This window comes from Pocillopora damicornis, chromosome 10 (genome assembly GCF_964200805.1).
Source record: "Pocillopora damicornis chromosome 10, jaPocDami1.2, whole genome shotgun sequence".
In the NCBI taxonomy this organism is placed as follows: Eukaryota; Metazoa; Cnidaria; class Anthozoa; order Scleractinia; family Pocilloporidae; genus Pocillopora; species Pocillopora damicornis.
Window position 1 is genome coordinate 20206688 of NC_142679.1, and position 25771 is coordinate 20232458.

At 40.1% G+C, this 25771-nt stretch overlaps 1 protein-coding gene across 1 annotated transcript; it reads left to right on the top strand.

Moving 5' to 3' along the window:
• The first annotated feature begins 460 nt into the window (after window positions 1-460).
• Window positions 461-24968, top strand: LOC113664599 (protein sidekick-2). The gene is made up of 31 exons (XM_089185249.1): window positions 461-1058; window positions 4221-4517; window positions 5191-5472; window positions 5995-6103; window positions 6569-6759; window positions 7130-7405; window positions 8019-8297; window positions 8409-8684; window positions 9133-9438; window positions 9645-9715; window positions 9838-10072; window positions 10450-10565; window positions 10739-10934; window positions 11075-11368; window positions 11700-12026; window positions 12431-12501; window positions 12618-12855; window positions 13931-14046; window positions 14413-14599; window positions 15473-15775; window positions 16522-16824; window positions 17290-17357; window positions 17733-17964; window positions 18785-18900; window positions 19008-19245; window positions 19532-19831; window positions 20279-20404; window positions 20754-20933; window positions 21358-21492; window positions 22176-22293; window positions 22589-24968. The coding sequence occupies exons 1-31, from the start codon at window positions 998-1000 to the stop codon at window positions 23718-23720; spliced, it is 7179 nt and encodes a 2392-aa protein (XP_089041375.1). The 5' UTR covers window positions 461-997; the 3' UTR covers window positions 23721-24968.
• The last annotated feature ends 803 nt before the right edge of the window (window positions 24969-25771 follow it).

The following is a 25771-nucleotide window of genomic DNA, read 5'->3' on the forward strand; positions in this document are numbered from 1 at the left end:
ATAAACAATAGAGGTCCTTACAAACGGAGAAATGTACGCCCTCCTGGAAGCAGTCAGCGAGAGTAATTAACGACTTGCTCAGTTCGCGTGCGCGTCTAGTGTCGAATTAATCAGAAATAGGGCTGACTTCGTGTGGAGTCTTTCAGCACATGGCATTTCCCCAATCACTAATAGTTTCTTAAAACAAAATAACAATCTTTGCCACGAAATTCCGCCTCTCAAGTCCCTAATTTCAATATCTTGAGAAGCTATCAAATGCTTTTAATGTGTTATATATTGGATGCACGGTTTTATTCCATTCAAATGTAAATATTTTGTTTTTCCAAGGTACAATGGAAAAGCTCGGCGTTTTGATTGTCATATAATCCTTTAATTGTTCTAAGTCGTCAAACCGTGAAATCATATTTTTTAATAATTAACCAATCCCAACACTCAGTATAATCCACGTGACCCCTAGCTTTTGTTGTGCTTTGTGAATGGGTCATAGTGTTGTTGGTGGTTTCCGTTTGAAAGTTTGAATCTCTTTAAAAATAATTCTGGAAGACGGAAATTTCCGAAATGTGTAGACATCCACTATATTGTTATATTGAGTGTCATTACCGCAATACGAGCGACCTCTAACAGGAAAGAATCGCAAATCATCGATTGACAGTTCAGAATCTCAAGCGATTTGATTTCTTGGAACGATCGATCGATCGACTGCACTTTGTCAACTTTTGTATTGATCTCCTGTGTGGAAATTTCTATTTTCGTTAATCTAGGAGAAGTCATAGCTCTTTACTTCTACTTCGCTAAAAGTTGAAAACTGCGTTTGTTCTTCGTGCGAACTACGAGACTTTTGTGCTTTCGGAAGGATAACGCGGGAAGAAAGCCCTAATTGGTTTCGAAACATTTGGTCTATATTAAGTACGATGCCTGCTTCCACTGTTTCTTGTTGATGGAAAACACGCTCCTTTCCGCAACCTTATTTTCAACCTTACATTGATTGAAGATTACTATGATTCACGAGCAAAGTGGACTTTTGTTGTGTCTCCTTTGTTGGATCGCGGTGAAAGCAGGTAAGATAATTCTTGGTGTTAAGGTAACCTAATGTTGATATGTGCGTCATTTCTTTGCCCCATTCAACTGTGCAATCAAATTAAGTCTTTTTTTTAGCGATCGCCTTAAAACGAAAATGTAGGTAATAGATAAGTTCATAGACGTCAAATTTTCCATCCTTCATTTTCATAAAAGTTCAGCTGAAAGTACAAGTGAAACCTCATAACAGAGAGCAGTATTTGCATAATTTGTGATATGAGACTTTTTGAATGGCTATGTCGTATTACTGTGTTCGTTTGACACTTGGAGAAAACATAAGAATTCAAAAGCAAACTGTGCCTTCTTTTATTTGTCCCATTTTTTCATTTCCTTTTTTATTTGACGTCGTTTTGACTTTAGAGATCGGTGTTGTGCGCAAAGCGAGTGAAGTCTTCAATACTAATCCTTCGCGTGATTCGCCTCGCGGTGGAAACAAACCTCATTACAGATATTAACGCGATCGAATTTTGAAGTTACTAGTAAGCTTACCACTGAGATGGCGTTTTCATCAAATTTTGGCCTTTAAAAACTCTTAAAGGCCTCGGTTTTTCAACCTCAGCTCGAAAATCTCTTGTTCTATCCATAACAGTTGGAGGTAAATTGAAATTTAAATATATTCAAGGAGTTCGTCTTTTTGCTAAAAAATACAGTGTAGCTACGAAGTTATGCTCGCCCACGTTTCTTGATGTATTTATACAATATCTGGTCTGAGAAAGTAATCCTCCTTAAGAAGATTTACGAATTTTCTAAAAAGAATTTGTGTCTAATGAATTGTGGCTAATAGTAGCGGTTATGTGCATTGTTACCCCTTGTAGTTGCCACTACAGCTGCTGCACAAAATATTCGTTCTGACACCTCATGATATCGCGTGATGTTTTCTTGCGCTTCAGACATCAGACGGAGTAAGAAAGACGAGAAATGTTGGTTTCTATTTTAAAGGTGTCGATTTTAAGGCTGAATTTTAACGCAGCTACACAATAACAAAATTTATAATCGCACAACTATTGTTGTCTGTGTTTGTGATGGAGGATATGTGCATGAACTGTATATCGTCGGGAACTAGTGCAGTTTAATCAGGTCACAAAGAGACTCAAAGAGACCCTTCTTAGATATCGTCATGAGAGAAAAGCAGAAGTAAAGCCTGACTTTCTTATTAAAGTATTTGCCTCTCTGCATGGCACTTCAATCACAAAATGAACAAAATATAAAAAGTACATCCGTTAGATATGTAATGCAGATCTTTATCAGACCAGTCTGTCTTGGATGCCAATTACACAACGTGGAAATGGTTCGGCTTGGTTCTCTTCTATTTGTGAGGAGCTTTCTGTGAAGTCATTAAGATATTTTCAAGATTTTATACCTTACAAAGATGTAAAATAGTTTGTTTACCGATCCTTTTAAAATTTTAAAATTAGCATCCCTGATATTTCTTTGTTAATATGCATACTCCGTGAAGTACACGCAGTTCAGTTGCGAATCAAATATTAGTTAAAATAATAATTTTTTGTTGTTTTATTAAGTGTGGATTGCTTAATTTTAAAGATGAAATGTGAAAAAATTCACTCCAAGCCTAATTAATTGATTTTGTCTTGTGACAAAATTATTAATTAACATGCTTGCTTATTTTCGTCTGGACTTTAAGATTTGTGAAAGAAGCCAAGTCCAGACTGAATTGTTTAGAAAAATTTGCCTGGTTGAAATAATCTATTGGTAAAATCACCCTGACAAAGGGCTGACACTCAAAACGTCAGCTCTAGAAGATCTTGACGTGGCCAATTTACATTTATCAATTTAGTTCATAAACCAATTTATTTTGTGTGCAATGATGGGTTGGTTCTGTTAGTTAAAGGTGTGATATTACTTATTAAATAATTTTCTCCCTGTTTTTTGGCTGTAGTCAGTTATTTGAACATGTTATAGTTAATGTAGGTGGCTTTTTAATTGTCTAAAACCTTGAAGTGTATGGTTACAAACCCTTTGTAGCTTGTAAGCTACAGATCCTTGACTAACTAATATCTGATAATTTGTAGTCATGCTTTGTCTAACAGGGACTCTTTCAATCTTTTTCATCTTACTGTAATTTTTATAACAGTCTATCAATTGGTAAGGTGTCTTTTGAAGACTACAGTATATTGACTTCTTTTGATTTAGCTAAAGTTTTTGTGTCAATGGGAATCACGTGTGATACAGATTGTTGCCGACTTCCATAAGTGCTGAGTAACATGCACGTCAATAAATTGGTATGAGAAACACTTCCCTTAGTGAAGAGTTTAAGAGGATATCTAGAGGTCAATGAAGCTCAATTATCTTTCCAGTTCTAAAGTTTAAAATAAATGTGATATTTAGTTACAACAAATTGCAATAATATCATTATTAAAAGATCTTTTTGTGAAAGATATGGGAATGTTGGAAACGAAAACATGATTATGTCATAGTTCCGCAATATATCTTTATAGTTAGCCAAACTGAGAGAAAATCATGCATAAAAGTCATTCTTTGTGGTCAGATGCATGTTCAGCTGACTCACATTATGTTCTACACCCTCTCTAAATTCAAATCAGTTTTATCAACATTGCTTATAAATACTTGCTGAAAGTATTAGTAAAATGTCTGTTATCTTTTGTAGAACCTTGTGTTAAATTTGTCAAATTTGGTGTTTTAGTTTTACTTTTTGTTCAAAGTGATAGAATCACTAGGATTGTGTCACCGGTTATTCTCCGACAGGATTCAGTCGTGTGTCCATTTATTATTGCGTAGGTCTAGGCATTGTTATCATAAGAGATAAGTGCACTCTAGCATGTAATTTATTTTATTTAGTTTTCTCAAAACTTTTAAGAATACATTCTGTTTCATCTATAAGGGTACATCAAAAATTGCAAAGACGAGTGAAAAAAAGTTCTGAGAAATAGCTGATGAGATGAACATTCTTTCAAGCTGCCACGTCTTAGCTTAGGAATCAGCAGAAGAATATTTAGTACACAAGATAGGGGGTAAAATCTGAAGGGGTTTTGCTATGTGTATTTTCATGTTTTCTAGTGATGTTTGGAACATTTTTGTGCTATTAAAATTCATAAATTTACTTGTCTCATTGATTCTCCCTGATTAAATACTACAACAAATGAATATTTTTTGTCTTCCTTCAGAAAACCCTCCAACCATTTCCAGTGTGACAAAAACTCCTGCGAGCTTTTATGAAGGGGGCAGGGTGACACTTCATTGTTCAGCTACAGGCAACACACCCCTTACCTACCAGTGGTTTGCAACAGATTTTGAGGGTAATGCCAAGGATGTTTCATCAGATAGACACAGTCAGCAACCAAGCACAGGTCAGCTTGTTATAAACAGTCTGAATCATACTCTAGATGATGGCTATTACTATTGTGTAGCAAGGAATCCAGCTGGAAGAACAAGATCAACAAGATTAAAAATCCAAGTTTCATGTAAGTGGCTTAATTATTACAACTTACCGTAGATTTATGAAGTATGTGTGTTTAGTTTGTTGACCCTTTAACTCCCAGATCAAATTTGTAATTCTCCTTACTGTCAACCATACAATTCTCATAATGTTGGTGTAGAGAATTTAGTATTAGATCAACTAATTATCTCCAAATTGATAGTTTTCTTATTTACTCTCATTACTTGTCTGGTTGATATTGCATTGATTTTTGTAAGGAGAAATTCTGTCTTGGTCACTCATGGGAGTTAAAGGGTGAAGGCATGCTGTCTACCTGAAGAGGAAATGGCTGTGTGTCACTGCCTTTGTCCTGATGAAGCTAATGGTTGCAACATCAGCTTTAGAAACTTATTTGATATGATGACCAATTTATATTTATTTATCAACTCAGTTATTAAAATCAAGTTATCATGTAAATCACCCCACCAGTGTAATTCTGCAATTTTTTTAGAAATTTTATAGTTACCCTCTTTATTCATTTACCTTTCAAACAACATATTTCCAAGGAATTTTTATTTTGAAGGAAGTGAAGGAAAATTACAATAATTGTAGATCAGAGCTCTAGAGTTCTTATCTAATTTCCCTTGATTTGATTCAGTTTTGTTTGATTGCTGCAGTTCTGTCATAAATTTTTGATTTTCAATTTCTCTTCCTAACAGTTCTAGAAAAAACACCAAATGTTGATACCAGTGTAAGGCTTGGACTACTGCAGGGGGGTGAATTCACCTATGAATACCCTGTTATAAAAAGTTTTCCAAAGCCTACAATTACATGGACTAAAAGTGGCAGCTCTATGTCTGAGACACAACGCATCAGTTTTTCTACTGAAGGAAACATTTATATTGGAAATGTGGAAGTAAATGATGTAGGTAACTACTACTCAAGGGTTGAGAATGGAGGCCAGTCATTTAGTAGAGGTCCGCTAACAGTGAGTGTGACAGGTGAGTAATCTTGTGAATGATACACACATGTTTCAATTAGGTTTCAGATGAAAATGTTTTGTCTCTCACCAGAGAAATTTGGACCCTTTTGACTCTTTCACTCCCATCATTTACTTAGTGATTCTCCTTACTCTCTGCCACACAACTCTTATGGTGTAGTTTAAAGAATTTGGTATTGGATCAACTTAGAAATCCTCAATAGATATTTTTCTTTATTCTCATTACTTTCCTGCTTGATATTGTAACAAGAAATTCTGTGTTAGTCACTCATGGGAGTCACCAATACAAAGGGTTAATGGGTTTATTTAATTCATGACAAAATGTTAAATGACTTGAATTAGATGTTATGTTATTTCAAGTCCTATTTTTGAAAAAGTAAGGTAATCACCTTTAAAATGAGGGAAACAGAAAAATATCAGAAACTAAAGTATGAAAGATGGCAAATTTTCAGCTATGAAAGAGGAAAAAAATTTACCACTTCTGATAATATATAACCAATAACATATAATATATTGTTTGCAGCAAGGGGAAACATACCTGATACACCATATATCATTCTTGGCCCCACAAATCAGAGAGCTACAGCGGGAAAGACAAACAGTGTTACATTTGAGTGCTTTGCAAGTGGAAGGTGAAGATTTTATGTCTAATTTAATGTTTATGATAGGCAAACCTATGGAACAGAAATTTCCAGAATGGCTCCAGAGCTTACTAAACCCTATTGCTCCCAAGATCAATTGTTAATTCTCCCCTTTAGGTGCCAACCATTTTCCAGTATATCAATTATGAGAATTTTGTTTTAGATTAAGATAACAACTTCTACCTGATGAGTTGCAGTATTCTCATTACCTGTTTGCTGGACGATGAAGAGACATTATGGGGAGAAGTTACTTGTTAATCACATGTGGGAGTTAAAGAGTTAAAACTAGAGTTGATTTAAATTTTGGGAACTGGAGATACAAGTAGTTGACATTGACTGACTTCAAGAAATGAGGTCCACTTGTTATTGTCTTAATGTCTTTTCAATTTTGAATTGCTTTTTTCTGCATTTTTAAAATAATGTTATTGTGTATTTTATTTGCTGTTTATACTTCAGTCCTATGCCCTCGATATCCTGGAGAAAGGCTGGGCAAGTGATTTCTCAGAGTGCAAAATTTTCTTTTGACACATTCAAGAAGAGACTCACTGTTCACAATCCAGCTGTATCTGATGAAGGAGTCTACGAATGTCGAGTAACTAACAGCAGAAATGTCTTTAAAACCAAGAATGCAAACTTGACAATAATTGGTAAGCATGAAAAAAATGCAGTTCAATTTTATTTTTTATTAACTAAAATGTAACTATTAGAGTTTATTGGACTGAGTGTTGTAAGGCCAAAATCTCAACCAGACTGACCGCAACAGCCAACCAGAACAAAGAGAAAATGTTTTAAGGAGCCTATTGGAGGTCAGAGTGACCAAGTCACTTTTAGATTTAGTTTTGTATCTGATTGGTTGAGAGAGTGGCAAGAGTTTTTGTTTGACTTATCAGAGACCATCGTAAATCAAAACCAACGCTAGTGCGTATTTCTCTTGGCAGTCAATTGAAACTTGTTCAATTGGATTCTCATCAGTTTTTAATATATTAAATACAAAAATTCATTTCGTTTCTTTGGTAGTTATGCCAACGTTTACAGTCACCCCAACGATGGCGGATAAGTATCCTCAAGAATCAGTGACTTTTAAATGCAGTGCGACTGGCACTCCAACCCCAGAGATTACTTGGTTCCACAATGGCCAAAAAGTTCCACCTTCGACCACAGGAAGGATCCAGATAAACAATAAAAATGACCTGACATTTATAAGTCTTCAATCGGGCGACAAAGGAAGTGTTCAGTGCGCGGCAACCAACGATGCTGGCGAGATACTGAGCAAAGCTTTGTTGCGTGTAAAAGGTAAGAAGTGTATCTGGTATTTTCCTGTGATAGACCTTTATAGGAAAAAATCAACCAGGTTATCCAAGGGTGAATAATAACGCCGGCTATCCCGACACTGGATAAATCTCTAACCGTTGGATATGGCAGAACGTTTTGTGAACACCTATCCGCTGGATAGCGATTTATCCGTTGCATAGCAATTTATCCGTCGGATAGCGCTATCCATCCTTTGAATAATTAGGCCCAGGACTGTTATCCAAGCTCTCATGATTTCTAAGGCCTGCGTAAAGCTCGCTGGTCAGACTGCTAGATTTAAGGAGGAACTGATAAGCCACCACATATTGAAGTTCAGCTTACGCTAAGCAACTTGGGTTTTCGCTGCGAGTCATCCTCTACCCAGTTGTATAAGAGTGGAGCTGTGACGGAAGTATCCGTACTGACGATTTTGCCGTTATTGTCTCTGTCTGATTACTGTGGGGGTTGGGTTGTGGCATCTAGTCGGCGCAGCAATTCGCCCATGCCTGGTACCATGGCCAAGGGGAACGATGTAAGTTGCGACTGTTGGGGAAAGTTATTTAATAACTGATGATTGGGATTCAGTTAATATTTTTAAATGCGTTGTATTTTGCAGAATTACCTGTATGGATAGATGTTCCACCAAAGAACACAGACGCTGTGGTTAATGACACAGTGGAGTTAGAATGTGTAGGCCGTGGAAATCCATCGCCAACAATAACCTGGCAGAAAAATGACCAAAACATCAACTTTGCCAATAATCCTCGATACTTTCAGAAGTCTTCTGGTTCCCTGCAGATTAGCAGAAGTCAGAAGAGTGACAGTGGAAAATACACGTGTATAGCAACCAACAGCATTGGCTCCAAGAGGGCAAACGCTTCTCTTAGAGTGCTAAGTAAGTTTAATCTTAATATGTATTTCATATCGCTACGATCGTTGAACAGTTTTGCAGCAATCTTTCTGTTTTAACAATCCAATGAAAAACACTTCTGTTTGTTTATTGCAGTCAAAACTGTGATCGTCAATCCGTTACCAAGTCAAATAGACGCTATCAAAGGAATTGCTAAACCTCTTCCGTGTGGGGTCCAAAAAGACCCGGATATATCAGTCAAGTGGATTTGGACCAAAGATGGATCTGCAGTCGATGTATCCCGGATGAAGGTTCAAAGTGATGGAACACTACGCATACTCACTGTGCAGCAGGGAGATGCTGGGTCGTACACGTGTTTGGTACAGTCTGAGGCGGGAAACGCCAGCACTACAGGACAGTTGAGCGTTCTCGGTAACTTTTCATCGTTTTCTCTTGTTTTGGTTATAACTCAGGAAAAGAAATTGAGAAGCTGAGTTATTTTTCCCCGCATTGTTTTATCCTTTTTCCTTGGCTCACTTTTATGCTCTCAACATGCCTAAATTATCTTCATTTGCGAATGCAAAAGCTAATAAAGGGAAATGTATCATGTCGTAAGCTGGTTGAGCCATGAGAGTTCCTGATCATCGATCAACGCACAATTTCCCCTTCACGTTTATTCCAAGGGCACCATACGCTGAATTAGTTTATTTAGAACATCTCTTTGGTCGTCAAAAAAATTAATTGCCATTCATCACGATTTTGTACGTATTCCTCAAAGTATTCCCATTTTGTTTATGGGGAACTGCTTGAAAGCAATTTCATCCCGAGGAGCTATGTTTTCCCGCTTAAAAATGCTCACAGACTTTTCTGTATTTTCTAGAGATACCGCTCGCACCCACTACCCCAGTGGTAAGTGACATCAAGACGACTTCAGTTCGCTTATCGTGGTTTCCACCGGATTATAGTGGTAACAGCCCCATCACATCTTACAAAATCGAAGCCAAGAAGGGCTCCAACAACTGGCAACTTGCCAGGGATGACATCAATCCTTCTGATAGACAGATGTCAGTCATTGTCCGTAATCTTTCGCCGCATACTCAGTACCAATTCCGCGTGAGAGCTGTCAATCAAGTCGGAGATGGTGCACCCAGTGGCGCGTCCGGAGTGATAAGGACACTGATATCAGGTAACAGAATATGACCGGTTCTTTCTTCTTTGTTTTGGGGAAACCATCCTTTGGATCTGATGGTTTCTTCAATTTTGACAGTTAAACGTAAGCCGTGAAAATTATACAAAAGCTGCTCGATTTACCGACTTCACCCTATTGTCATGGTAATCACAAGGAAAGATCAGAACTTTTGTAAACCAAGATCTTACCTATCTTTCTTTCAGCGCCGTCTGCAGCTCCACAAAGCGTCAGTGGAGCTCCAACAAGCGCTGATTCTATACTAGTGCAGTGGCAAGTGAGTGTCTTCAGCCTGTTTGCATACTTAAAAAAATATTCGTCTTTTTAACTGAACTTTTTATTTACAGCTTGTACAATTTTCATTAAAAATTTCTTTTTTTTTTTAATTTCCGTTTTCAGATTCCTCCTCCTGAAACACACAATGGTCCGTTGCGTGGTTTCAAAATCGCTTACCGTCTGGCTGGCGTTTCAGCGAGTAGCTTCATTATAAGAAAGATTGCAATTTCATCTGCTACTCAGGGAAGCATCGACGGACTTCTGCAGTGGACTGCGTACGAGATTAAAGTGCGGGCTTACAATGACGCAGGAGACGGGGTGTACAGTCAACCAATCACAGTCACCACAGCAGAAGGGCGTAAGTTTTACATGGCTTTTGATTCTGACCGTTCTTACGTGTTCGCATCTGTTAGAACTTTCTCGTCCAGTGAATAGCATTTCCAACTCTGCATTATGATAGTTATATGTATACTTGGTGCAGAGATTTGCAAACATCAGAACTGGATGGCGAGACCGTTCTGTTTATAAAAGGAATTCTGTGATTTCATGGCACTGTCTGTTCAGATCAGCTAATGCCTAAATTACATTCACCATTCTTATGGCCTTTATTTCAAAATTAGCCAAAATTGTCGAAAAAAAAGGGAACTTTATAAAATGGATTCGAACGCTTTCACCCATCCTGACTAGTTGTAATTTGGCTGCATTTGCTAATTACTCTATTACATGTTGTTGCAGTACCAACAGCTCCACCACAGGAAGTGAACGTGATTAACATTACCACAGTCAGTGTATATTTAGAATGGAAACCTCCACCTCAAAAGCAACAAAATGGAAGAATAAAAGGATACAAGGTATTTTGCGTTCTCAGTGGGCAGAACATATGCCAATTTCCACTGGTGTATGGCGTAACACTAAACGAAATCTCTGTAACTTAGCAAATATTTCAAGTTTCTTTCTATCTTTCGTTCATCGAGGAGCCCGATCTTACACCCTTTCTGCATGTACTTTTTTTTTTGTCCCACAGCTCCAAGCGTGGAAGGGAAGCACACCCAGCAATATCTTCCAGCGGGTAGCTGATCATGACGACACGGCAGCTATTCAGAAGGGGATTCTTAGCGGACTGGAAAAATTCACTCAGTACACTATAGCTATAGTAGCCTACAATGGTGCAGGAGACAGTCCGAGGTCTGATACTAAACTTATCAAGACTGAGGAAGGAGGTACGTTCACCGAACGTTTGAAACATTTATTGAGATGAAGACAATATATTGCGTGTTTGATTGAGAGATACTGGCTGCTAGTACTTATAGCATTTTGTATAACCATGGCAACAATTGATAATTATTTTATCCTCCCACAGTTCCAGACGCGCCTCGGTCGTTCACAGTCTCCGAGGTCTACGCGGACGCTTTGAGAGTGAGCTGGGACCCACCTCTACGACTGAATGGTATTCTTACTGCGTATTTGGTAAAACGCTGGCGAAATGACTCACTCCCAAGCAGCGGTCAAACGACGCGGCTCTCAAACGTCACCTTATCTCACACAGTGACAGGATTAGGAGCCAATACTGCGTACGTTGTCGAGGTGTCCGCTGAGACCCGAGCGGGAACTAGCACGAGTAAGAGACTGGTGGCGAAAACTACGGAATCTCCCGGTAAGCAAAAGCTATCAAAAATTTTTTGATATGAATCTTGGAAGAAAATTGTAATGTTGTTTATTTTACTTTCTTACGGCTCAACAAACATGCCTCAGCGTATCTTGTGAAGAAAAATACCAGGCTTTAGATATTAGATGTGTTGCGGCGAAGAGAGCTGAATTTTGAGCGTCAGCTGTTTTACAGAGTCTACTAAGTATATAACACAAACTGAGAGGGCAAAGTAACTTAATGCTGGCCGTCCGGGGGGAATAGACCTTGACTTTTTTCACTGAGAGTTTGAGCATTAATGTACTGGACTAAAACGTATGGACAAAATATTCTCTTGCAGTCAAACCTGGTGCACCACAAAACCTAAAGGTCATAGAAGTGAGGGCCCGTTCGGTGGTATTGGATTTTACCCCTGGATCATCTGGCAGAGCCCCTATACTGACCTACACCATACAGTACAACAACGACACCTACTATGACCCAGCGTCGTCAAGCTGGAAGACACTGATGATTGTTCGTGACGCTCATCTCGTATGGAATTTACTTCCTCTTGAGCTACCGCATCTGAAACCGTACAGAGACTACAGATTCCGAGTCACTGCCACGAACAAAGTGGGAAGCAGTAGCCCCAGTGCCCCAACGGATACAATCAGAACGCAAGAAACTGGTAAGGAAACTCGACGGTATCTCTTATCTCCCTCTTTCCAAAAACTAAACTTGACTTACTTCCATACTTGAGCAACCAAGGTTGTTTCCGTCCACACATGCACTTAACACAGGTTTTGCCCTAACTGCACCTCATAGGAGCTCAGTAAATGGCTTAAATAGGCACATTGTATAGCTTACATTTAGCTTTAAGAACACATCCGAAGTTTGCCAGGGTGATGCACTCGAATCTTGTTGATAGCAATGTTTTTACCTTCATTCTTCATTCAATGTTCGCTTTTATTGTAAAAATCCTGGTGTCCTTTTTGGCACATCGGGTGTAGCGTTTCTGCTGTCAATTTAATTATTTCGTAGTCTTAACTTTTACCAGTCTTTCAACTGAAGCCATGTTATTTTTCTCCACAGCACCCTCCCTTCCCCCAAGCAATTTGACTTTGCTTCCACTTGGGAAGGATGGACTGGAACTAAGGTGGAAGGTAAGTTTAAAAGTGATCCTTTGAGGTGATTTTTTTTGCCTTTTAGAGAGTAAGCACGAATTTATTTGACCGAACAGAGCTTAGGGAATCCCACAATATCCGCTCACATCTTTCAGATTCCACCCCAAGACACTTGGAATAGCGACTTTATAGGATTCATACTGCGATTTGAGCCGGAAGGAGTTCCCAGTTTTGCGTTTGAAAATAAATTTCCAAGCAGTCAATTAAACTACTACAGAGCGGGAGGCCTTTTGAGACACAAACGCTATAAGGTCTCCGTGAGGTCCTACAATCTAAATGGTAAAGGAGCCAGCAATGGCAGTGCGGTGGCTTGGGCTTGGACGCAAGAAGATGGTGAGACCGAATGTGTAGAATTTATGATTTCTGGTGAATAGAAAAAGAGAGATGGTAAATTTTGAGCTCGGTGAAGAAATAGAGAAAGATGTTTCTTCGTCTTTTCACGAGGGTCAATTCACGAATATATATTTCTTCACCGAGCTCAAAATTAACCATGTTTCATATTCTATTTGCAAACACGCTATCGACAGTGCTGATCCAAGAAGTATGCAGGACGTGTCATATTTGAACTTCGTAATAGTCTTGCTCACCATAGAGTCTCTGTGGCTCAGTGGTAGAGCATCGGAGCGCGGAATTCGAAGGTTTGAGGTTCGATTCCTTATGGGGAATTTTCTCTTTGACCCACAATACAATACAATACAATATTTATTTGCCATATACGACATTTACAGATGGAAAAAAAAATGAAGAAAATTGATGACAGAAAATAAATGGCGAGAAAACCTGAAAGAAACCACGAGGCTTATAACAAGTCAGGCTTTCTCACTTAAAATAACTAATCTTATATTAGAATTACAATATGGACTTATGGTAATTAACTTTGACCGCGCACACGTACACACACACACACACGCACACACATATTAAGTAAGTTAGTTAAGAATTACTGCCTTACAGAAGTTAATACCTAGAGAGAAGAAATTGCTTAAGCTTTCTTTTAAAAGAAGCGGAGGAGGAAGAACTAGTTATGTCAGAATTTAGCGAATTATAAAAGTTTGGACCTTGAAAGTAAATTGAAAACTTCCTGGTGTTCGTTCTGCACAGTGGCAAACGGAAGGACTGAGTATTCCTAGTATTATAATTGTGGATTTGACTATTCAGTAAAAAAAAGTTATTGAATTTGGAAGGGAGAGTAGAGTTCTCGAATGAAAACATAAAAGTACCTAATTGAAACGAATGGATATCATGAAATTTTAAGAGTTTAAGTTCCTTAAAAACCCACGCTTATGATAAGGAGGAAAAACATCTTTCTTTAAGATTTCTTGTTTGCTTGACTTATCTGTTTTAAAGGTGTTGTGCTGAATATGGATACCGAGTGTCATGGGTTAAATTCTTCATCTTTTTTTTTCAGCTCCGTCCTCAGCGCCAACTAGTCTTACTCCAGAAGTAACAGGTGCCACATCTGTTACGCTCAGATGGGGACCTGTACCGTATGTGGGACAAAATGGTGTAATTCTTGGTTACAAGGTGCAGTAAATACCTGGCAGTTCTTCCGTAAATTTAAGCCTCTTAATATTTATCTTTTTCATTTTGTTTTTCCGAGTCTGCGCATGTCAAATACTTAAAAACGTCATCTTGAATTTTTAAGTGTATGCCCATAATTGAAAGTACCTGAATGATAAAATGGCGGATTTTTTATACTACCTCATCAACAGGAACACGTAATAAGCGATGTTATTTGATACTAACTCAGTGTGTTTGTGTGAAGTGGTCTTTAAAAATGTACAGGTCATTTTATTTTCTGCAATCTGGGAAGGGTTTCTAGTATCCTGGGAATTCTTCAAGTGACTGTTTTGTACAAAAAATAGAGATCGTTTTTTTATGTCCTCTTAGATATACTACCGTATTTTTGGGAAGCAAAACACGGAGAAAGAGAAGGAACTCCTCAATGGTCTCGTGTACTCTACCTCCCTGACGGGACTGGAGAGCTTTGTCACTTATGAATTCCAAATCCTTGCGTACACAAGAATTGGAAATGGACCAAAAAGCGCTGCAGTTAGAGCCACCACTCTATCATCCAGTAAGTTAAATTACCAGATAAACGCTTTTGTACTTGGTAGGTGTTTGATAAGTTGATAGAAGAGCAACGATTTTAGATCAAAGTGGTTATGCTGACTGCAGAAGAAAGCGCATATTTGTTTATTTGTTTGCGATGTTAAGACAGGCTGGCTCAATTCAGCTTTAAAACTGGTTTAAATGAGGGCCTGCGTAGGCAAAACAAGGCCAGACCACAACATGAGAAGATACGTTCCCTACTCTTTGCAAGAAGTGCGTGGGTTCTTTAACGTCCCCCTGCTAACCAGCACAGAGGAGATGCAGGAGACGGAGCCTACGTTTTATTGTCCTTATCAGTGAAGACTAGAACGTCTTACTGTTTGCGATGTCATAGCAAAGGCAGCACTCTCTCCTTCCGTTATTTTTTAAGGCTCGGAGTATTGGTCTTGTCTAAAGCTTGAGCCCTCAATCTCCCGCACGACAGTCCGGCTCTCTACAGCAAACAGGAGTTACCCAAGTGCATATAACAATATAATTTGGTAAAAACTTGTAAATCACCTTAGGATCGCAAATGAATATTGGAGAGGTGGAGAACTCTTAAAGTGTAAAATTCCTCAAAGAGGAAATCGTGTCGTTTTAAGGAAAATGTTTTACGTAGGGAGTAGGGAGTGACACGATCTTACGCGGTTGGATCTTGTCCACGTGATTTGTTAACTTGTTGCATAAGTCTTGAGCGAAAGACGTGCTTTTTATGAGATGAGCAACAGCAAGAGTAGAGTGTCCTGACAAGAAATTCGTCCTAGATGGTTTTTCCCTTTTTTTAAAATTCGGACATGGTCAGTTGCTAGCTCTCATCATAGGCAGCTCAAAGTAACCTGTTTTGCTATTTCATTTTCAGGTCCAGGCCCCCCTTCTCGTGTCCGTTTTACATCCGTCAGTCGAGAGACCGTGACGATAGCGTGGGACCCACCAGTGTACCCGCGCGGCGTCATCCAAGGATACAAGGCAGCATGTCGTCTAAATACGTCATCTGCGTCAGACCCCTATGTGTGGCAAAGCACCATGGGAAGAAACGATCTCAGGAGGACTGCTGGCCCTTTGAATCCTCAGTCGTTTTATCGCTTTTACCTTTGGGCTTTGACTAACACAAGTCAAAGCGAATCTCCAGCGAAAGCAGTTGTTTATACTGGAGGTTCAACAGGTTTGTATATTCTAGTGATTCACCTACTAGTGCGGGGACGTTACCCTATGTCTAGTGCGCTGGAGTCCAGGTCAAAAGATCCGCGTTTAAGACCTGGGCCGGGTCAGTGATTTGTGTTTTTGGGCAACACACTTCACTCTCACAGTGACTCTCCATCCAGAAGGTAACCTTGCTATGGACTAGCATCCTTCTCAGGGGGAGTACAGACGTTACCTTTACCTTCTATAAGTGGCTCATACCGCCAGAGGTGATACTTTATTTCAAAGATTAAGTTCGTTGCCATTTCCCCCCTAGTTAGGACAATGATGCTGGTCGGCTAGCATTTTGCTAGGTTCCCCCGACAGTTTGCCTCCACTCAATTACAATCCTCGGTAGAGCGAGGTAAATTGAGAATAAAGTGTTTCGCCCAATAACACAACACAATGACTCACCAGGACTCGAACCCAGACCTCTCGACCTAGAGTTCAGGTCATGCAGGTCGCTGCGTCGCGTATACATCAATCACCAACACCTCTTATGGGACACAGACCCTCCTTTGCTCATTTAAGAGATTGTGCCTTTTCTTCAGGCATCGATCCGTGAACAGAAAGTTCCGAGTTGGCAACGTTACGCCATGTCTATTTGGCTCAAGGGTGTCCTCTTTTATCGGTGAAAACAAACAAACAGAACAAAAAAAAATAAGTTTTTGGCCTCCACCGGAACCTCTTTCTCATGCTTCGAAATATAACGTTTTTCTTACTTAACAGAACCTCCTGATGCACCATACATTTTGCCGGTCTATTTCTCGGACATCGGCGAACGATGGATAATCGTAAAGTGGCAAGCCACATCAGATGCAAAGAGCCCCTTGAGGTACTTCACCCTGCAGCTGAACAAGAATGACGAGGGCTGGCAGGTGTACTCGGCAAACGTTCTCCACGATCTCCGGAGCCTTAAAGTGGAGGGACTTTTTCCTGGGGAGTCATACACGTTCAGAATTATGGCCACAAACGACAAGGGAAACAGTCCGTACAGTGCGGCGTCCTCTTCTGTTACAACTCGTCTTGCGTGTAAGTGTAACGTGTTATGCTAGAAATGTAAATAGTACTTGTGCCAAAAGGTTTTGCTTGGCAAGTCTTCTTCTCTGTAAACTGACGTGCCAGCTTTTGGACAACGAGGGTTGTCAGGGAAAATTTGTTGGCGGCGGAATTTACTTGGGGACAGGACATTCCTCATCAAAGACACTTTTTCGTTTGTTTGTGTATTTCTGTTATTATTATTTTTTTACGTAACTTCCTTCCTGGGAGACTGTAAAAGGTGCTAGGGAAAATTCTTCTCAAGGAAGTTTTTCATTTATGAGAGCTATCGACAGGTTTGCCTTTGGTCATGTAAAGAGCAAATAGTCATTCCTTGACAAGTGCGAAAAAAGGAGCTGGGAATAATGCTGCGTAGAACTGATACAACTTTGAAGTTCGTAAGAATCTTTCAGCTTGACTGTCATTTAATATGCTGTTTGTTTTTAAATCGTGTTGTAGTGCCGACTGGGGCTCCACGCAATATCACAGTGACGTCATATCCCACGTCACTTGACATTAAATGGGCGGTAAGTGGCCTCTTGTGTCATTTTTCAGTGAATGGGCGTCAAAATGCGAGACTTGATTTTTCATCTCGAAAAAAAACCTCCAATATTAAAACAGAAAGTGAAGCAGGTTGTCTGTTACAAGTTTAAGAAGAAATTGTGGTGTTTAAAAGACTTTTTTGCCTAAGCCTAAAATTGTCAACTTGAAACTTCTAAAGAGAAGGTGGAAGGGTGGAATATTGAACTTGACATAGGATCTTCTAGGAAGGTGGGCTTATTTTTCTTTTATTTAAGATTTACACCATCTGTAAAACTTGGGGTCCCTTTAGTGCTCGTCATTTTCGCATTTTTCAGTCACGAAACAATTTCTTACTTCTTGACTTTTATCCAAATTTAAAGGCTCCACTTCCACAAGAGCTGGGTGGAACTCTACAGGGGTTCATTTTAAAACACAGAGAAAAGAGTGCCGCTGGCAGTGTGTTTAGCGAGGTTTCCTTGGACGCCAACTCTCGTAACCATAAATTAGAACGCTTGAAAGTTTTCACGGTCTACGAAATCAAAGTGGCGGCTGTGAACGAGAAGGGACCTGGGCCCTATTCCCCTCTTTACAGAGTGACAACCGGAGAGAAACGTAAGTGTGATGTTAGATGTAAACATTTTTGGATTTATTTTGTTTAACAGAATCATACTTTCTCTTTTTAATTTTCTTCATTGTCGAGTGAGACTAATGCAGACTTCTAGTCGAACCTGCAGGGTAGGGCTGGGGTCGCTAAGAAACATGATATTTATTCTGCTAGCGTTTGACTCTTGAAGAATTCCAGGACAATCGTGCTCTGTATGATTTGATAGCAGATAGGATATGTGCCACGATCGTTTCAACAAGGGATAACAACGGGAATTGAACCATGAGTTATCTTTACAGAAAATTTGAAAAGTTGATATAGGAGAGGTCAATCGTAGCCCTGGATGTACCGGCAGAAATCGTAAATTTACAATCTAGAAAAAACTTTGCCAGGAATATTCCCTGAAATCTTTTGAAAAACGTATTTTTATTTCAATTGATTACCACAACTTACTGACAGAACTAATATCACTAACGATACAAGTATTTCTTATAATATTGGCATTTTCACAATAGCAACATTGCTTGCAATACTAACGCTACTAACTATAATAACATTATGCCAATAAATGATAAGGATATCAAAGGGATTGCCAAGACGTCTGTACCTAAGTAAGAGAGATTATTCCATGAAAAGTGCGCACGAATGATTTCTATTCACGAATCGCAATGCATCAAAAAACGAACGAGTGAGCGCAGCGGACGAGTGAGTTTGTTGATGCTGCGCAACGTACCATCCTCGGTGTCGCTGATTGGCCGAACTATGTGTAAATCACAATAAGTATGAAATAATGTTATTTTTGTGTCGCTCTTCTGTATTGATGTGTAGCTCCTTCGGAAGCTCCTAAGGATATAACAAAGGGTACAGTGACAAGAACATCCATTGGAGTCAGGTGGATCGCACCCTCTTCGGCTTCCTTCAATGGACATCTTATGGGATACAAGGTCAGTAACGCGTGTTGCGTGACTTACGAAACTTACTGCAGTGTTCTTTTGTCAATTGTCTCAGTAATGCAAATTTTTTCAATCTCCATATTTCTTTCTGATTGTAGGTTTATGCGCAAGACCTCTCTCTGACTCAAGGACGCCGCAGGAGGAGACGATCTTTGGAGGCTGGAGTATGTCCGCGAGAACCTGGACCCAAGCTGCTGTTCGTACCTCCTCACCTGAACAACGTCAACATCACTAACCTTCGGAAATATGTTAAGTATAGAATCTGGGTGCGAGCGTATAATTCCAAAGGAGAGAGTCCGCCAAGTACGTCGCTGGAGGTCACAACACATGAGGACAGTAAGTGTTAACTTTGCACGATATATTGAGGAGAATATTGTTTGTCTTTGATTGATATTTGTTCCGAACCTTTTCACTCGCCTTCCCCCCCCCTCCCCCCCCTCCCCCCCCCTCCCCCCCCCCAACTCCTCCACCTCTCTCTGAAATAGCAAGCAAAATTCTGTCCTCGAACTATTATTTCCAGAACTGAATTTTGGAGATAATGTGTACTCTCTATGTAACCCATCACAAATGGATCTTTATTCTTTGCATTACTTCTAATCTTATTTTACCTCCGCCCAACTAGGACCCGAGCCCCCAGCCGTTTTCCGTGCCGACGCGGTCTATAATGCCCGCGTAGATCTGTACTGGAAACCACCTTGTGAACCGAATGGAGAAATTCTTGAGTACGAGATCAGCTATGGCAGGACAGCGGAATTAACCCCCAACAGCGACCGGGAGAAGATAGTTGTTGACGGAAAAAGAGAAACGATGAAAGTAACCGGGCTGGCGATGTTGACGAGTTACTCATTTCAGCTCCGTGCGAGAAATTCCATGGGTTACGGACCGCCAAATGAGTTTCTTGCAAAAACAAAGGGGCCTGCTGGTGAGTGTTCATTCGCCCTGCCGGAATAACACGAATAAAATTTTTACTCCCTCAGACCATGATTTATTAACTCCTGAGAGTTATTGGCTTCTATTTTCTCCTTACAGTCTCACCCTTGAATCAAATGTAAAGATTATACGAATTGAGGAAATGATCACCAATTTAAGAAGCTCCTGATTGTTAAATAAATTCTCCTTGTCATTACCATAGAAAATGTAAAGAGAACAGTGTGAGGAATGTGAATATTAACATTAGGGTGTAAATAGACTGACACTCGACGTATTTCTTTAATAATATCATATGTGTGTAAAGTTCAACAGCATTCTAGTCATGTTCAACGAAAAGACTCATGAAGGCATTTCTGTAATTCCGTATGTGCAAATAAGTCAATACAGGAACAAAAGATTGAGCTTTGTCATATTGTCATATAACTTCTCTTTGTTACAGAACCTCCGGGGCAACCTGGGAAACCTGTGGTACATCCGGGCTCTATTACTGCTGTTATAATGTGGGTGAATGGGGACAGTGGTAATGTTCCTTTCGATAAGTTTGAGATCCAGTCACAGACGGATGGTAAGTACTAATTTTGTTGTCGATGGATGTGAAAACACCAGTTTTCAGGGGGGGGGGGGGCTGGGAAAAGTGGAAAAGGTTCCTATCGGAGATTTACATCACCTCACCAGACCATTTGTACTGCATCATACTTTTGCTTAATTGCAGCGAAGTTTTGTCAATCTTGTGTGTGTTTTTTTGTTTCTCATTAATACGCTCTGAAATTGGTAAGCCATTAGGCTTCGATAGAGACTTCGATATATGAAATAGACTCAAATGAGGTGGACTAAACCTCCAGGAAAGTTTCACACAGTGTTCTTAAACTCTTAATCAGGTTAAAGTTAAAGCATAGTTTTTTATTTGTTTCCAGGATCAGAATCTTTTGTTACCAATTGGGAAGCGAATCCTGACGATACAAGAAAGAACCGATCGTACGTGTCCTACACAGTTGGAAATCTGGAGCCAAACACTGGATACAGGTTTAGAATAATCGCATGGAACGAGAAGGGCAAATCAAAGCCATCTGAACCTTCAGACAGAGTTATTACTGGTCAGTTAGTTACCTTTTCAGAATAATATTCTTCGACTTTATCACGAAAAGTGTGAATTTCTCTCAGACTCAATTTCGTGTGAACGTTAAATGATGATATACGTAGCGAAGTAAGAGCGAACAGAAAATCCGGACGTGGCCTCAAAACGTGTCAGTGAGTATTAAATTGCCTTTCTATACTCGCCAGGAGCTGTGAGATTGTCTATGGATTTCAGTACCTTTTGAACATACATGAAAAGCTCTTGTGAAGCTTTTTGTAAAAAAAAAAACCAATTAAGGGGTTTGAGGTGGGGATGGAGACCTTGTAAACATACTCAAAATTCCCGGTTCGGTTCACCGTTTTAAATCAGATTTGGAGCTGGTCTGTTATACCGCCGTGTGAGATTATGGTATCCGTTTTACAAATAATTCTTGTGCCTTGCAGGTCCGGCTGACAGCGACCTTCAGAGCGGAATCATTTACAAACAGTGGTGGTTTATCCTGTTAATGGTGCTGTTTTTTATTATTCTCGTTTTGTTGATCGCTGGTTTCGCATACCTCTGCTATCGTCGCAGAAAGGGTAAGGAAATGACGAGAGCCAAACCTCGGTCTTGTCGATAAGCATTTTTTAATAGCACAGTTTTCTTTTGAGTGTTGGAGGTAATCTTAGTTTGCAGTAGTTTTGCTTTATTTCGCGCTGTGATTGGTTAAAGATTCGCGCCGCCTAACGAACTGATCATGTGCAAACCAAACTCCAGTCGTGGTATGGTCACTCGCCTTTTCCCGCGCTCTAAGCAGTTTCCTCATTGGCTACTGATGATATGTACCCATGCTCCGATTGGCTGTTATGTTGTGATTAGCAATTTTTGTGAAAAAAAATCCTTATGTCGCAAAATACGATAGTTATTGCCGGTATGATTGATTACTTTTGACTAATTTAAATGGTAATTATCTAGGAATGAGATCAGTTTACTTCACAACCAGAATGTGGGCTATCCGCTATCAATGTGAACAGAAATGGTAGTTTGGGTTGGTTTTGGCAAGGGAGTAGGGGGGGCTTTCCACGTACTTACAGCATCGACTTTGAAGAGAGCATTTTTTCAGCCAGTTTATCGAATTAGAGGTTGCAAACAGCACTCTGGTTTCAGAAACATTTTTAGGGTCACGTTACTTACCGTGGGTTTTGTATTTGTTTTGTGTGTTACTCTTAATGGAATTTGCGACTGGTCAAGGAAAGTAACGTCTCCATTCTTCTTTTTTTAGAAGACGCAGATCAAGGTTCGTCTGCTGGGGCCTCTACAACACAGAGCACACTTGAAAGGATGAGGAACCCCTCGCGAAACGGAACCATTAGAAGTGGAACTCTTCCAAGCGTTCAAATGTATGTGTTATTGTAAATATCTGTTGTGTTCCAGTCTCCTAAGCTGCAGCGCGACTGAAGAAAAGCAAGAACAAAGAGGAGAGATTGAAGAGAATTTGCATTCTTCCCAAGCTCTAAATTTTCTGCAGTTGTCTGTACGCCACTCCGGGTAACATCACGGTTCTGTTTACCGACTGGGCTCGCCTGGAACGGGCTATTTTTACTTTTGTATCACTCATAATCCCTATTACATGTTTGTACTGCTTTTACAAGTTTTTAATGTCTGACGTTTTTCTGATTTTTATCCTCTCCCCAGTACTTATCGAGACGCTAATCGTGAGCCGGAGGAAGATGCGAGTAGCTTGGGCTCTAAAGAAGAGCCGTCGGACAGTGACAGCGGAGTGTCCGAGATGACGTACAAAAGAAAACAGGCAGATATTAATTTCATAGGCCACTACTCCAACAATCCTAACCACCAGCAATGGAAAAACTCACTTGGCCGAACAAGGCCGGCAAATGGCCGAAACTTAATCGAGCACACAACGGAAGAATCCGACACACCCGAGGAAGTTCCGATCTCTAGAGCTCTCAAGTCCTTCTCTGCAATGTCTCTACCGAGGGACAAACGAGATGGGCCTCCAGCATACGATAATCGCAGATTCATGGCCAAATCTGCTGACCAGTTAGACCGAATTGAAAGGTCTCAACTACCTCCCGAGGCTGTGACGTCATTCATGTCACCGGACTACGAGCAGAAACAAAAGAGACCAGCTTATCAGGATCGTAAAGAGCCCTCTTCGCGTTCGCGGGCCACGCGACCTGCGGGCTCATTGAGAAGATCACGCGATCAAATGGACTATAACGATGATAGCAGTACACCACCTCGGTCACCTACACGTCCAAATACTGGAATAGGTTATCTGCCGAAGACGGAAATTCAGAACCGAAACAGAAGAGATCCAAGGTCGAATAGTTTCCGAAGAGCCCTCGACTTTGACCCAAATCCTCGGGATTCCGACGGTAGCTCGAAATATTCCGATCGGGCGTCGTCCAGCAGCAACGACCACCGAGATACAAGGACAAATGCGAATTCAATGGGTCGGCCCAGAATTCAATATGACGAAGAACCTGGTCGTAGAAGGCGGCAACCACAACAGTTGCCCAGCCTCCAAATGAAATCTGTTAATAAACCGCCGCGGTATCACACCCCGCCTTCTCCGTTATCACCAGTATCTCCAGCACCCTCTTACCACACTGTAGACCCAGTGTTCGGAGGCAGAATATCTCCAGTACCGTCTTACCACGGTTCTAGTCGAGACGGTAACAGCGATCACTCGGACGGCGGAAGGATTCCTCCCCCTGTTTTATACATGGACAGAACTGGTCACAACAACGAGAATTTTGAATCAAGTGAACCCCACATTTCAACATACTCCTCGTTCGTTTAGCTTCTTGTCACATCTACCATTAATTTATAGTCAGGTCCTCCAGTGAGTGACGGGCACACGTTCTTGAAGGTCTTAACCAAATCTCTCTATCATTAAATGTCTTCCAAGATCTTCAACCATACCATTGATTGAGAGGTAACGTATATTCTCTCTAAGGGAGATTAAACCTCATGCATTCCGAAACAGACGTTTGTTAAATAGTATACAGTTGTACCTACAGGCAAAAGCTATCACAAGGAGACAGTTTTAAGTTTATTTTGGCCTTTTTTGGCCCTATTTTTGTACGGTAACAGTTTTATATCCCTATTGTAAATTCATTTTTGTGCTTGTAAAAAGCAGATGTGTAAATCGTTTATCTCTTAACAGTATTTTTATATAACATATGTGGTAATTACAATGTTGTAAATGAGGTATTTTTTACATATCCATATATCGACAACTTATTTTTATGTAAATATCTCGGTGGAGTGAGCTGAACGACTCAACTACATTTTGTAAATAATTACTGTTCTAGGTTAGATAGACCAGAGCAGTGATGACTTTGTACAATAGTGAAACAAAGATTCTTTAGCAAAATTTACCTTTCGAGTTAAGGAAAATTAAATCAACATTTGATTGAGCGGAAGGTTAAGACTAAAGCGAACTGAAGAATTTAGTCATTGATTTGTTTACATGGATTCATTGTAAAAGTGTCATAGTGCTTTAGTGAGTCTGAGATTCGAGAAAAATTATAAACATCATTCTTCAACCTACTTTTTATTTTTACAGTTTATGTCATTTTAACCACACTTAAATGCTGTAGTATATTTAGGATCAATCGAAAGTTACAAAATTACGTGTATTGGATGTTATTTGGGTGGCAAGTCAGTAAACAAGAAAATCAAGAAAAAATAGCTGATCAAATTTGTTTTGGCTGTAGCATTTTCTTCGAGAGAAAGTACATTTTCAATTTAGCCTTCAAGGCTTTTACCATGCTGGTCAAGAATGAAGATGGAAAGGTAAACATTTTTAGCTCTCCTCTACTAGTTCTGTAGTTTGATCTCTGATGATCACGGGATCGTAAATAGATATGCTGTTGATTTAGTCTTGATGCGATGCGTTGAATGATTTTTCTAATACTTAGGTGATATTTATAGAATAGCTTTCAGAATCACGATTGTTGCAATTGTAGAAAAGATTACATAAGACGCTGTAAACGAATTGCGAGCAGGTAGTACCATTGAATATAGAATGAAAACGTTTTGAAAATCGTCTGTCTTTGTTCATTATCTCTAATGTTGTTTAATGTTACCCATACATTGTGGAATTTCTCGAATCCTCTGCATAGTCCCTGAGGCTACCCTTAGAGTTCTCTTAATTGAGCTTCTAATAAAATTAATCAGGGGGTGCTTTGGTTTCGCTTTACTTCGCTTTGTGAGTGGTCCAGAAAACGCGCGCCCCTTACTCTAATCCATTTGGATTCTAGTCTAAAACCAGTCGCTACTGGGCCACTCGCGTTTTCCTGCGCTTTAAGTCGATTGTCCTTTCTCCCTTCACAGCGAACTCGCCAATCAGGGACGTTAACGAATCCGCTGACCCAAGACATTAACGGACTGACCCGAGACATAAACGGACTGACCCGAGACCGACCCGAGAACATACCTTGCCGAACCGAAACCATAGCTTGCCGACCTGAGACATTAGACACCTTTTGCAGACCACGACAGCAACGGCAACGAGGACGTGGCAAAACAAAAGAGCTAATGAGCAGAACAAAAGCTCAGCACGTGCGTTTCGAAACTGTGTACATTTCTTAGGGCTTGTTTACAAGGTAGGGGACCCCAGATAGGTGACGTAACCCGCCTAGCCGTGGTCGAAAATAAAACGCGTTTACATACAATCTTACCAGCTCGGGGTGCTGGGGTGAGGTTTCTTGAGGTTGTTGTTACGCTTGCAATTAGGGAGTTTGAGCATGAGCGTCCCAACCCCACGTCTCGAGAAAGACGAAAGATTAATTCTCGGACACGTATGTATTTGTACGTGTTGTGTTACGCGGTGTTAGGTTACGCGAA